We start from the raw sequence: 13,789 nt of genomic DNA on the forward strand, positions 1-13,789 counted from the left end.
ATGTTTTGTTAACCTTTACTTCCCTCATGCTATTCATTTTATTTAGCATAATATACTCCATACCTGCTTTATTCAATAGATGAATGAAACACTTCAAGCTCACAACCCTTTTTCTCCACAGCTGTAAGTAGTAATAGCTACTAATATGTCTCTTTATTAAACTGACAATGGCATAGTTCCAGCACTAGAACTCTACTTGGAAAATAATAAGTGCTGTAGTTACTACTTTCCACTTCATTTTCTTACTTTGTACTGGGTTTCCAATTTTTCTTTTTAGGAACCGGAAGACCATTGTCAGAGTTACTGCATAACAGAGTTATTTTTCTCCTGCTTCACATATTGAAATTGTCATGTTTTCGATATAAAGAAGAAGTCTCAGCTGAAAGGCAGTGGAACCTTGGGTTTGACCTCATTGGCAAAGTGCTCCGAACAAAAGCCTTTCTAAATAAAAAATGAAGTAAACATGAAAGAAATAGAATTTCTTAACTGTGAGACTTGGAAAATGGAACACAACAATTTCAAATACTGCCCTAAAGATAGATCATATACAACTTATGAAGAAATAAAAAAGCATGTCTTTAATAATTCTACTAACCACCTGTGATGCATCACCATCATTAGCATTCATATACTGTATGTACTTCTTTTACAGCTTCAAATTATTATTTTTTACTGTATTTCTCAACACAATTGAAGGTTATGTTTCAATAAAAGCAGATATTTTGGCTCTGTGATTAATGAAAATATGTAACAGTGAAAACTTTGCAGACATATTAAGAATAAATATTTGTTAGCAATAAAAAGTTTTGTCATTATGTAACACAATGTGGGCGCCATGTGATTTCAGGTGCTTTTAAGTTGTTTACACATTGCTTCTCATGCACAAACTCTATCAGGCAGCCGAAGCTCTGGGTAACAGTGACTTATCGTCACTGATAAGGCTCAAAGGCACAGGATTACACACTGAAATGTCAAAGCAGCAGCAAGGACAGAGAGAAGGGAATAGCAGAGAAATAACAGTGAATGGAAAGCCTCTTGGTAATGCTTTGATATGGGTCGAACCCACAGCTGTATAAAGACACATAACATGTGTCAAGGTAACAATGCATGTATTGTTACATCTACTTTTTACTATATAATATGACATCTGAACCTAAAATCATAATTGTCTACGTTTGCAGAGATAAAATCATAATGACTAACTGCGAGACAGGATGACCAACTCATTTATAGTTGATTCCAATCTCACCTCATGAACATTATACTGTAGTTTTATATTGACAATTTCTGTGCACCCTGTCTGTTATCTCTCACTGTGTTTTTGTTATCCTATTTTTTCACGTTTCTGTTCAATCAGTTGTCTTTCCTCTTAAAATAAATGGATTTGTTTCCTTTTCTGCTCTCTCTGTCTCCCGTGTTCTTCACTTCAGGTTATAAGGCGGTCCACATTCATTTGTGCAAGCACTAGCTCAAACAACTATTTGTTCATTTGTCTCTCAAGGACACAAATAAACCTTGACTGCTGTGTTCCAATACCGACCCAAAGTGCATATTAAAACTAAAGTTACACAGTATACACAGTACCTCCTACACTGCAAGTTGGGTTGACATGGATCCCAGAGCATACAGTATGTCCAGCTGGTCTTGGACTATAGATTTGCCTGCAGTAACAACTTCATTGCCATGCCAGATAGTGAACAAATTTGGATTACTTTCTGGTGCAGGCTGTTCCATTTCTATCAAATACGTTCAAGTCACATAGCATAGACACAGTTATACAATTTGACTTGGCTGCTCTCTCCTACAGTAACAGGGCATAGAACATAAAATAGATCATTTCCACAGTCCTTTTCATACAGTTTTCTGGTTTCATTTGGAACCAACAATACTATACTACGTATAGGCTATACTTATGTACACTCATATCTAACTTTGATTGGTACACACCCTATCTCTGGTTAGGTTATTATACTGCAAAATGCTGGAAATTACAGACATGTTGAGCATACATCACTGTATGCTGACTCATTAAATTTAGATTACAAATAATAATAATGCTGCTGATTTAGTGTCATGATGTAAACAAAAATGGAAATGTTACTGTAAGTATATAATACATAAAGGCTTTTCTGTACATAGCTAACTTGTCAGAGTTAGTGGTAATACAATTATTCTATGTTGTCAGTGAAGCGCTCCTACAGCAGGTTCAGAGCAAAGTGGACAGCAGGTCTTATTATAGCTCAGAGAAAGATATCTGAACACAACAGATAGCACTACCAGTGACAGCAGCATCCAGCAAGCAAAGCGAACGCAACGGTACAAAGTGAATGTGAGCACTGAGACATTTACACGAGGATGGCAAATCACCACATATGTGATTGGTTTGGTAGTGTGATGATTGGCTGACAGTGGAAGAATCAGCTCATTCATCTATTTTGGAACAGAATAAGTACATTTATTTACTACTAGAACACAGGGAGACTGCTTCATTTCAAGGAGATGACATGTTTACTGTTCTTCTACATCTAGTGATGTTCAGCTCCCTCTGCCCGCTTCTTTCCCCTTCCTTTTATTCTCGCTCTGTGTATAACCAAATATCTGACAAATACCTGGCACATAAACAATCTGGTGGCATTTAACCACATCTTCAGGCCTGTTGCCCTGTCCCTATTAATCATTCCTCTTGCCTTCCTGTTGCGTGATGTTGCTTGTGATCACAGACTACAGCAAGGGGCTGCTTATCTGACAAGGTCAGCATGCCCTGACAGTGCACAAACTACAGCAGAGTAGGAGAGAAGCAGAAAGAGGACTAGTCAGAGCGCGTATAATCGATGACATGTGGTGAAAAATTCATCCAACAAAACCAGTGTGAGGTATTGTTATCTAACAGCCAAATAAAGTAAAGTGGCAATGACAAACATCACATATCACAATGCACATCAGGCATTCTAAATGTGCAGACACTGTGGAAGTAAAGTAAATCTGTTTCATCAGATTTAGAAATTAAAAAGCCATTGATGCATTGAAATTATGTACCTGAATTTTTTGCCTCTGAATTTCACTGAAATTTTAGACAACTGATTTTCACCTTTCATATTTTTCTAAGGTCATAAATTCAGAATAAAAAATTCAACGTAAAAAAAATCAATATACCAAATTCAGATGCAAAATACAATGTATAAAATTCAACTATTATATTTTCAACTTGCTAAAATTCAACTATTATATTTTCAACTTGCTAAAATTCAACAGGCCAAATTCAGCTACAAAATGTAATGTTTCAAATTTAGTGTTAACATCCGGGAACACGAGCTTGCTACCAACTCTCACCTCTGACGTCACAAGCAACCGTGGAAGTGGCTGAGCCACAATGGCGGCGGCCAGCAGTGCCAGCCGTGCTAACAGTGCTAACAACGGCAAAAGTGCTGACAGAGCTAATGGTGCTGGTAGCACCGTGGGTCGGGAAGGCGTTATCAGTGGAGAGCACTTTTTCATTCTCCCATAAAAACACAAACATTTCCAATCCTTTACCTCACAACTAAAATAACATGAAGCTTGTCTGTCTACATGTCCTGTAACTGTAACTCAGCCCATAAACAACCTGTAAATAATTTATTCTTGGATAAAAACATTAAATTAGATGTTTGTGCTGCAGTATGTTGAATTTCTGTCGCTTTATTATGGTAGCTAACAGCTTAAGGACCCAGCATGGAATTATCAAAGTTTCATTTCGTTAAGTAATTAAAAAAAAGAAAGTATATTGTGGATGCGCATCTCACCATGAGGGAAGGTGACCTGGAAGGGCTTGGTGGTGTTTCTGAGGTTCCACATCGATAGGCTGCCGTCTGAGTGACTGCACATGAACTGTTTCCCTTCATGATGCCAGCTGACTGAATGGATGGCCTGTACCAATAAGACAGAGGGAACAGATTTTTACAAACATGCCATTTATATGTCAAAATGTTAGTGTTAATGATTAATTTCAGAAGCTTTTTTTTTACCTCAATAAAGAGAAAAAGGTAAAAATGGATGGTTTGTAATTTATGCTTTTATCCAAATACAGTAACAAAACGTATATATATATATATATATATATAGCACACAAATTAAAAGCCACACAAACCACCTCTGCCCAACTACCCAGCTCTACCAAGTTACACTCCTGTAAATAGATACTACAGAAGCTGCTCTCTCTATGGTTCCAATGTGGAAAGGGATTACCATAAGGAATTAGAATTTCTACTGCATGCTTTGATATGATTGTTCATTTATATTTATTGTGGTAGCGATCTAGCTTTAAAAACTGACTTTCAGTCCTGTCCCACTCAGTGATGTGCAAGCTGAGGCACCTCAGCTATAGGTGCAGACGGAAATGGTCATTTTCAAGCCAAAACAACAAATCACAAAGCAGTAATGAAGCTCAGAGCACAAGCTTGCTTTATCTGTATTGCCCTGCATTCACTGCTCGTCTGTTATTATCTTTTAAGCCCTCAGTCTATCCATCAAACATCGGCCAATTTAACATGTCTAACTGATGCTCCCCTTTTACTTTAAGTTCAGTGTTGTTTCAGTGCCTTTTTACATAAACACCCACCACTGCCGGGGCCATGTTCCCAAGATTGGATGAGTCAGGCCACAGTTGGAGAGGTCCTTGGGAGATATGTCACAGAAAACTAGAAACAACTGAGATGATATTCACCTTCACTGCAGCACATCACAGGAGTGTGGACCACATATGCACCCATTAGCATTTGGAGATGGAGTTCCAACAGTATAATAAGTACACAAGACTTTGTGTCTTTAGTTAGTGATGTTACGTGGATTGCCGAGGCATCAGAGACTGACCGAAATAAAAACAAAAGAGAAAATCCAGGCAGAGGGCAGGGTCTGCAAACAGAGACACCACCACACACTTCTAGAAGGTCATAATAAGTGAGGATTGAGAGGGATTACTTTCGTATTAGTTCATACATTGTTTTGTTTTTTAGGAAACTCTGTTACATATTATACTTTTCAGTCCAGAAAAATACTTTGCACATCTACTACATGAGACAGGTGCGTCGGAGGGGAACAAGCAGGTCTAAAGTTGCAAAGAAAACTTCTGTACACTGTCTAATTTGCAAAAATTATATAAAGTTTAATAGTACGCAATGTTTCGGTACTAGACCATCTTCAGTCAAAATGCTTCAGGCATTTTATACTTTTAACAACTAGAGCATAAAGGTTTCCAATTACACCAGTAGGAGTGGCTATAATGCAGTACTTTCACCCTTTCCTCTGTGAAGAGGTGTGAGACAGAGATGCCATGCTTTACTGGAGGTGATGCACATGAAACCACATTAATGAATGTGAGCAGGATGTGACTCTTCACAGGAGATGGGACAAGAGACGAGAGATGGCAGCGGATGCAGAGGATAAGTGTCACAAGGTGGAAATGTCTATGGGGCAAATTGGTTTTGAGGCCATATGGGTAAAAAAAAACAAAAAAAACTGATTGAATAAGAGTGATGATTTAATAGAAATGTCTCCTATTCTCTCCTATTACTAACTATTTACATGCTAACTAGTACACACCTTGTCAAATGGCCAGCTTACAGCGAGAACACACAAACAGTATCTTGTAGAAGACTTATTATGCTATTCTTTATTTCCTGTCATATCTACATTGTTACAATGACAGATGATCATGTTAAATGTGACCAAAGCTTTAAATAATTCAAAAAATGTATTTAAAATCAATCCCTTTTGGTATACAGCTGTTTATTTGGTTATTATTTTATTGTATTGAATAATTATGGTTGTTCATTTTCTTTGATTAAGTGGTGGTGGTGAATGGGGGTGTTCGGGGGGGGGTGTATGCTGTTAAAAAAAAAATTTGAATCATAAAAAAAAATTCCCTAAATCTCAGATTTCCATCTGTTTTTTCTACTCTCAGATCCGTACGATGTCATACCGAGCAGGTTTTCTATATATGGTCATCTGTTCCAGGCAGGCACTACAGCAGTGTTTACGTTACATACACTGCTACATGTAACCACATGCTAACGCCAGGGAAGCTGTAATCTTGGCTGAAAATGTTAATTTATCCCAACGTTTGGATGACATTCCTGCTGGAACATGTCTGGTTCTTACTGGTGATTTTTGACACTAGAAAGTGTTGCTATATACTCCGTTGCAGTCAGTCTCCAGCTGCAATGGACTGTACACTATACAGAGGCAGAGCACAGACACAGAGAATCCAGAGGTCAGGAAAGGCTGACCAATCAGAGCAGACTGGGCTTTTTTGGGAGGGGGGCTTAAAGAGAAGGGCACTTCAACAAAGCGTCTCATACAGAGGGTGAATACAGGTGCAGCAGCCATGGGCAGTATAAGAAAAATCTGTTTTTTTAACATTAAGGCAGGTAAACATGTTCTAATGGAAACACAAAATACAAGTATGAACCTAAAAACGGTTTAATAATAGGTCACCAAGAACACTCTTACTGTTACGCTCCACTGCTAACTGGAGAAAATGGCAACAGACATTTAAGTCTTTACGTGTTTGAGCTGGCAATGCTGTGCTGCGAGTTGACAGAGGCTGCTTGAACTGGTCCCCTTTATATATATATATATATATATATATATATATATATATATATATATTAAAAGGGATCCCCACAGATATTGCTGAAATTGAACAGAATCTTATCAAATATCATGACCCACCAAGAGCCTTTTAATATATCCCCTTTAATGTCAGAAACAAAATGGTTTCACCGTCTTTTTACTTCAGTTAAGTTTCTTGACGCTGGTGGAGCTCACCTCATCGTAGTAGATTCTGAAGTCGGCCTTCTTAAGCCGGAGGTCCCATTGTACGATCGTCCCGCTCTCAAACCCTATAAGCAGCTGTGGAGGGGAGTGACAAGGAATGTAAAATAAGGAAATGATAGATATAACATGATATGAGGAGCACAGCCTACAACAAAAGTACCAATGCGATTGACATAACTGCACTCTTTGCTGTGATGTAGTAGGGGAGCTGTTTTGCCTGTAGCACCCCAACAATTACTTTTCCTAGTCCTCCTTTTTCCTCTATTAAGTCTTTAGTTTTCTTATTCAGACAACTTTTCTTTCTTCTTCTGACTGGCAAAGCTAGCCTGCTCGTGAGTTTTGTGGTTAGTGGGGACTGGGAGGTATGATTGATAATGTGAGTGTACTACTCAGCATAGAAACAATTTATTTCACCACCTGCTTGAGTCTGCTTTCTGCCTGTGATTTGCAGAACCTGTAGCAGGAGATGTCAAGAGGAGTTACAGAGGTAAGATTTAGGGGGCTAAACAATTCATAAAACTACTTCCTGCTATATTAAGGCCAGGATGTCTACTCTTGCAAACCCAACTACTGTTGTGTACAAAGTGGAGCAATGACTAATGACTGGCATTGCTTGTCTTTGTGAGCAACCATCAAATTGCCATTCCAGATTCAAAGTTTACGATATGCTGCCATTTATATTTAATGTTTATTTAAAAACATTAATTTATTGAATGTATACAGTACACATGCACACAAGTTCATAGAGTATGCAAAACACTTTCACACTTTCTCACACACACACACACACACACACACACACACACACACACACACACACACACACACACACACACACACACACACACACACACACACACACACACACACACCTTCTCACCCACATTAGTGACACACTTATATACAATACACTGTAGATGAAAACAGACATGGATGTACACCCAGCTCACACATGTACTTACAATAGCATACAACAACCCACACACTACAACACTATTAAACAAACACACACACAGGATAAGAGGGGAGAGAAAAGTCAACACAATCTGATCACAGATCAGAGGAGATGGGGAGTGCTGTTGGAGGAGCACAGCATTTAAGAGAGAGTAGAGAAAACAGCTCTCCTGCTGAGAGGAAAGACTTTCTGACATCTTAACTCGTAAGAAGGGAACTAGAGGACAAGGGAGAAAAAATAATACCTCTCATAAATTTTGCAACCCGAAAGCTTTACATTAGTAACACCAACAGTCCTATTAACAGGAAGATATCCTGTTAACAAATGAATGCGCAATCAGTACATATGTTTATCCTCAAAGGAATGTGGCATGTGAATGCAGATCTACAAAAGGTACAATGTGTAATTATGACGTGCTTTGGTGGTGCACCTGTTGCACTTGTGGAATTTTTTTTTAACAGACTTTATGCTGCTGCCCAAACTTACTTTCTGAAAATTAAGCACAAAATGCAAAACCTTGATTCATGAAAACACATCTGTTTACACCTTTGTTACGAATCCTGATTTAATTATGAATTAACGTTATCTTGTCCCTTTTTGTGAGCTTGAAGTAACACTAATACCTAAATACCTCAAACTTTGTTTTTGAAATGCCACATGCAGCACTGTCTTTTCTTGCAGTGTGTGACAGCGGCTGTACACTCGTGTCTCATTTTTACGTCTTCAAAGCGTGTCAAGTCTGGTTTCTCACAGAGGCAGCAAAATCCATTGGGAAAATCAATATGGTCCTCAGTGACCTCTCTTTTACAGCAACCTCCTACTGACATTTTTCCAACCAATTTGACTGCAGCAGCAGCTTGACCCTGAAACGCTCAACTCTTTGAAGGATATTACCAGCAGGTCCCTCTCACCTTCTGTGTCTTTATATGTGGGGGAAAAAAATGGTGCAACAATAGGAAAAGTGTACTGTAAAGATAATGGTCTTCTGTCTGTTAGCCAAAAAAAAAGCCAGGCTGAGAACGTGAGACTAATTACAAAGAAAGAATTAAAAATAGTAAAGAAGATAGAATACTTTAGATACAGAAGATAGAGAAGAAAGGCAGGAGGGATGCATGACCGATGCGTTATTATGGATCCCACGTAACTTCTAGGCAAGTTCCGCCCTACGAAGCAGGCTGATTGGTTGGAGTTAAACGTTGACCTCGAGTGGTTACGGTTAGGATAGCTGATTGGTCAGGGGATAGGACCTGAACAAATCGGGTTACGTTACCTAGCATAAGCATGGACGCCTGGCCAATTAGCGTGTGAAGGCAATTGAAGGGCAGGTCTTGCCTAGAAGTTGCGTGGGTTCCATAATAACACTTGACAGATACATGACAGAGATACATGACAGAGAAACATGACAGGGAAACAGAGGCAGAGATTTACAGTAAGTAGAGGCAGAGGAGAGAGGGTTGTGGTGACATTAGACCTGGTGCGTAAGGAGAACCAGGAGGTGTTGCTGGTGTTTCTTTTTTATGCCTACTTACCTTGCCTTCATCCTTTGGGCTGTCACTTAAATGAACCACAGGTCCTGGATGAGTTTTAGTTGATCTGTAATGAGAGGGAAGGTTAAGAGAGAGGTGACAAGGCCAGCATTAGTATTGCTGTGACACAATACTGTAAGAAGATCCTCACACCATTGTTCAGAGAGTATATGGAGGTAATGAGTAGAGGGTTTTACTTTACTATAAGACATAAGACACGTATTGTCATTGTAGGCATACAATGAAATTACGTTTGGTAACTTTCCGTGACCAGCTGCAATAGAGAACAGGATAAAAACAAGATAAGAAGATAGAAACAAGATAGCAAGATAAGATATATATAGTACAATATAAAAAAACATATAAGAAAGTATTGCGATATAAGTTAGATGTGTATAATAGAAATATTGGGGTGCATAAGCAGCAGTTGGGGGATGGGTGGTAATATTTACAGTCCTCAACAGCTACAGTATGGGAGGGTGGGGGGTAATGGAGGCCAACACTCTCTGGGGGAAAAGCTGTTCTTCAGTCTCTTTGTTCGGGCTTTGTTGGATCTGTATCTCTTCCCCGATGGCAAGGAGACGAACAGACTGTGTGACCTAGATGGGTTGGGTCCTTACTGATGTTGCTAGCCTTCATGTATAGACTGCTAGCATACACTGTGTGCAAGTTTGGGAGCACAGTTCCCACAATCTTCTGTGCCGTTTTAACCAGCCGGAACAAGTCTTTCCAGTTCACGGCAGTGCAGCTGGCATACCACACCGTGGCACAGTAGCAGAATAAAACTCTCTATGGTGCTTTAGCAAAAGTTTATTAGGAGCTGGGAGGGAAGTTTGGCCTGTTTTCCTTTGTTTAGCTTTCTTTATCAGGTGAATAAGTCACAGTTGGCTGTTCCAGCCATAAGCATACACTAATCACAATAACACACTATGTATTCTGTAATGTTTTTAGGTTGTAGGTTTTGTTTTATGTAAATGTATCTATTTTATGCACTATATAGAAGAACAGGCTGTTCTCATGAACCATACGTACATCAAGTATTCATATGGCTTTCCAACAGGTAGCACGGCAACCAAACCTTACAGTATTTAGATTTTACATGAGACAATAAAAAAGTATTCATTTAATACCTTTTACACTAAAAATCAATTACTGCTACAGTAATATAAGATACAGTACAATACACTTTTATTTTACTTTCTTGAAAATATCCGTGTGGCGCATTAAGAAATTAGGCAACACGCAGAGATCATTAAGGGCTTCACAAAGAGCTCCACTCCTCTGCATTTTTGAAACCCAGCATGAAACCCCTACTGTTTTATATTATTATATTACAGGAAATTATAGCATGTTGCTGGATTTTATTTTTCAAGAAGATTTGTATTTAGCTGAACTCAGAGATACATTATCTCTCAATATTGGGATAATGGCAAACTACATAAATTCAGAAGAGAAGGGAATGTCAAGTCGGTTTAGTGATGAAATGTTCTCCCAACCAAAGATTGCAGCTGGAGAATTCATTGTGATGCTGTCGACTGCATCTCAGAGCCCAACAGCCCAAAAAGGGCCACTTGGCCACCAGCAAACTTCACTGTAGCAGCCACAATGACATTTTTACACATGGGCTTAAATGGGAGCTGATCTGGGAAGCTGAGGTTAAGTGTGACTGACATGTTCAGATGGGCCCGTTTAGTAATGCCTGCTGCAGGAAGGCGATAAAAACATAAAACCACAGCAAGCTCTCAATACAGTTCTATTCAGCAGTTAAAATAGTAATAAACCAAGGTATCAACAAACCATCCGCAATACACAACACCTGTCAAATTACTGAAGTGCCACAATGGGTGAATGCCAAGAGCTAATCTTGCTACACCAGCCGTCCAGAACAAATAAAACACTGAGCTGAAATACAATTTCTGATATAACATGCATATGCACTTTTAACCCCAGACCTTTTATTGTGCATCAATAAACCCACACACACACACACACGTGTGATATAGGAACTGCACTGGCTCCCTGTCCAATACCGTATTGACTTTAAGATTCTTCCTCTCACCTTCAAAGCCCTCCATAATCTCGCTCCTCCATACCTCTCTGAACTCCTTCAGCCGTACACTCCATCCCGAACACTCCGATCCCGCTCTTCCTCACTGCTTTTCACTCCTCCTGCCCGCCTGTCCACAATGGGGTTTAGAGCCTTCAGCCATTCTGCTCCTCGCCTTTGGAACTCCCTCCCGCTATCCATCCGTACCATAGAGTCCCTACCCACCTTTAAAACCTCCCTCAAAACCCACCTATTCCGAAAGGCCTACCCCACATGACTCCACTCTCCATCAAAATCATGGATAGATTGCTTTCTTTTAATTTTCTATCTCAATCTTTTAAATGTGTTTGTTTTAATTTTATTTTATTTGCCTTTTCAACTGTAAGGTGTCCTTGAGTGCTATGAAAGGTGCCCATAAATAAAATGTATTATTATTCTTACACATGGACACACTGTGCCATGGAAGACACTAACTTCTTTTGGAGTTTATTGCTATTAAAACAAGTTATCAAGGTGTTTGAGAGGAAAAAATGTTAGCAGTTATTGAATTTTTGACCGAGTGCTGTGACTAAGGGCGAAGGCTTGTGTTGTATGTGGAAGGCCGTTTCCTTTGGTTAAAGAAAGCCTTCACATTGTGCAGACAAATATGTGAGCTGAGGAGAGTTGCTGACTGACTTAGTGACTCCTGACAAAGTTTGGCTTTCAGTTGACAAGGCCAGTCTCTGAAATGCACACAAGGTGAATATGAATGTTTTCAGAAAAATTATAAATTAATACACTGATGAACAGTGTTTGTCAATGCTGGGTACATCAATGAATTCTGAGATGCAGTGAGGCTATGTGTATTGCAGAACATAACTCTTACATTTCTTAAAGATTAAATAATGCCTTATAATATATTATGCCAATACTAAATATGTATATTACTTTAAAAACATTACATTACATTAATGTTTTTATTGTCTTTTCTGATAATAAAAGACTTAAGAACAATAAACATGCTAGGAGGAATTCTTCATTTAATGTTATACTTTTCCAGACTGGTCTTATGTCTAGATACTTTTCATAAAATAAATATAACCAGTTAGAACGCCAATTATTCAATTTTATCCAACTTTGTTGTGGCTAGTCGCCAAGTTTTCCAAAGTAGAGATGGGGATGTTTTATGCCATAAAAGTTCATTTAAGGTGTGCTTGAATATAAAGAAATGCACCCATAAATAAAATGTATTATTATTATTATTATTATTATTATTATTATTATTATCTAAGCAACAGGCGAAATGAAAGTGTGGTGCTGGTGAAGTGTTGTGGTTTGAGGGCAGCACGCTTAATTGAATTATTCTGTTTCTCTTCAGAGATGTAATTGTATTGTTAAACTACCAGATGAGCAAATTTGCCGGTCTAAAAGCTTCCATTAAAGGTACTAGTGTCCCTGTGCTTGTTCAACAATGATGTTACCAGATCATCTCAAGGACAGTGCCAAAAAACAACTATTAGGCAAGCCTGTCTGTTGTGACTCAGGGGACCTGGCAATCAGGCTAGTTTCGTTGCATTTTGCCCAGTGCATAGGCTCCGGCATGCACTGTGTTGATTAACAGATGTACATACTCTGCATAAATGACAACACCAAATGAAATAGATGAATGAAGACTATTCTTTTAACGACAGCTGATACGAAGCAGAACATCAATCAAATAGAGAGCTGAGAACAAAGAAATTAATATGTTTTAAGGACCTTCCGAAGACAATGACAGGGGAAAAGGATTTTTTTTTTTTTTTTTTTATTGCAGTCATCCAGAGATTGACTACCAAGGTTGTTGAGATTACAAACACAAATGCAAATACCCCTTGAGCTCCAGTAGTACCAGGGGAGCCATGGCAACCCATCAACGTTAGAAAAGATGAAATAATCAACACGACAGGACGGATACAGGGTGGGAAATAACAAGTCAGCTGCAGGGACATAGGGTTGAGTGTATTATTATACACTTAATCAAAAAATCACATAGCATCACATGTGCAGAGGCTTTGTTTTACACTGTGATGTCTACTACACGTCTATAATATATAAAACTAACATAGAGATAAACTGTCAAATTAAATATCTGTGCAATGGCCAGACATACATATAAACAAATATGGTTTACAGGTTGTGTATTAATTCACTCATACTGTAATGTGAAGAAAACTGTCTTTTGTGCTTTGGCCTTTCCACTTTGCTTTGGTCCTACAGTCTGTACTATTGGCGAGTCAAACATAAAATTGTTGGACACAACAACAATAACTACAACCAACAACAAATCAAATCCAATATGTGTAGTGTGTTGATTCTAACTCTAGGATAACAGTTTTTGTCCAAATCAATTATATAGGGCCCAAATATAATTTCAAGGGGATTGAAAGTCTTCTGATGATTGACTGGAGGACACAGCAGGAACACGTTGGTGTA

The 13,789-nt window shown here is 38.6% G+C and overlaps 1 protein-coding gene across 13 annotated transcripts in view; it reads right to left on the minus strand.

The window, feature by feature from the left end:
- stxbp5l (syntaxin binding protein 5-like) overlaps positions 1-13,789 on the minus strand; it is a 154,151-nt gene that overhangs the window by 46,627 nt on the left and 93,735 nt on the right. For all 13 annotated transcript variants that reach the window (XM_039817823.1, XM_039817821.1, XM_039817817.1 and 10 more), the window contains 3 exons: positions 9,295-9,358; positions 6,802-6,885; positions 3,780-3,903 (listed from right to left, as the gene is read on the minus strand). In XM_039817823.1, the coding sequence (XP_039673757.1) occupies positions 3,780-3,903; positions 6,802-6,885; positions 9,295-9,358 (272 nt within the window). The remainder of the gene's footprint in view (positions 1-3,779; positions 3,904-6,801; positions 6,886-9,294; positions 9,359-13,789) is intronic.

This window comes from Perca fluviatilis, chromosome 12 (assembly GCF_010015445.1).
Source record: "Perca fluviatilis chromosome 12, GENO_Pfluv_1.0, whole genome shotgun sequence".
Taxonomy (NCBI): Eukaryota; Metazoa; Chordata; class Actinopteri; order Perciformes; family Percidae; genus Perca; species Perca fluviatilis.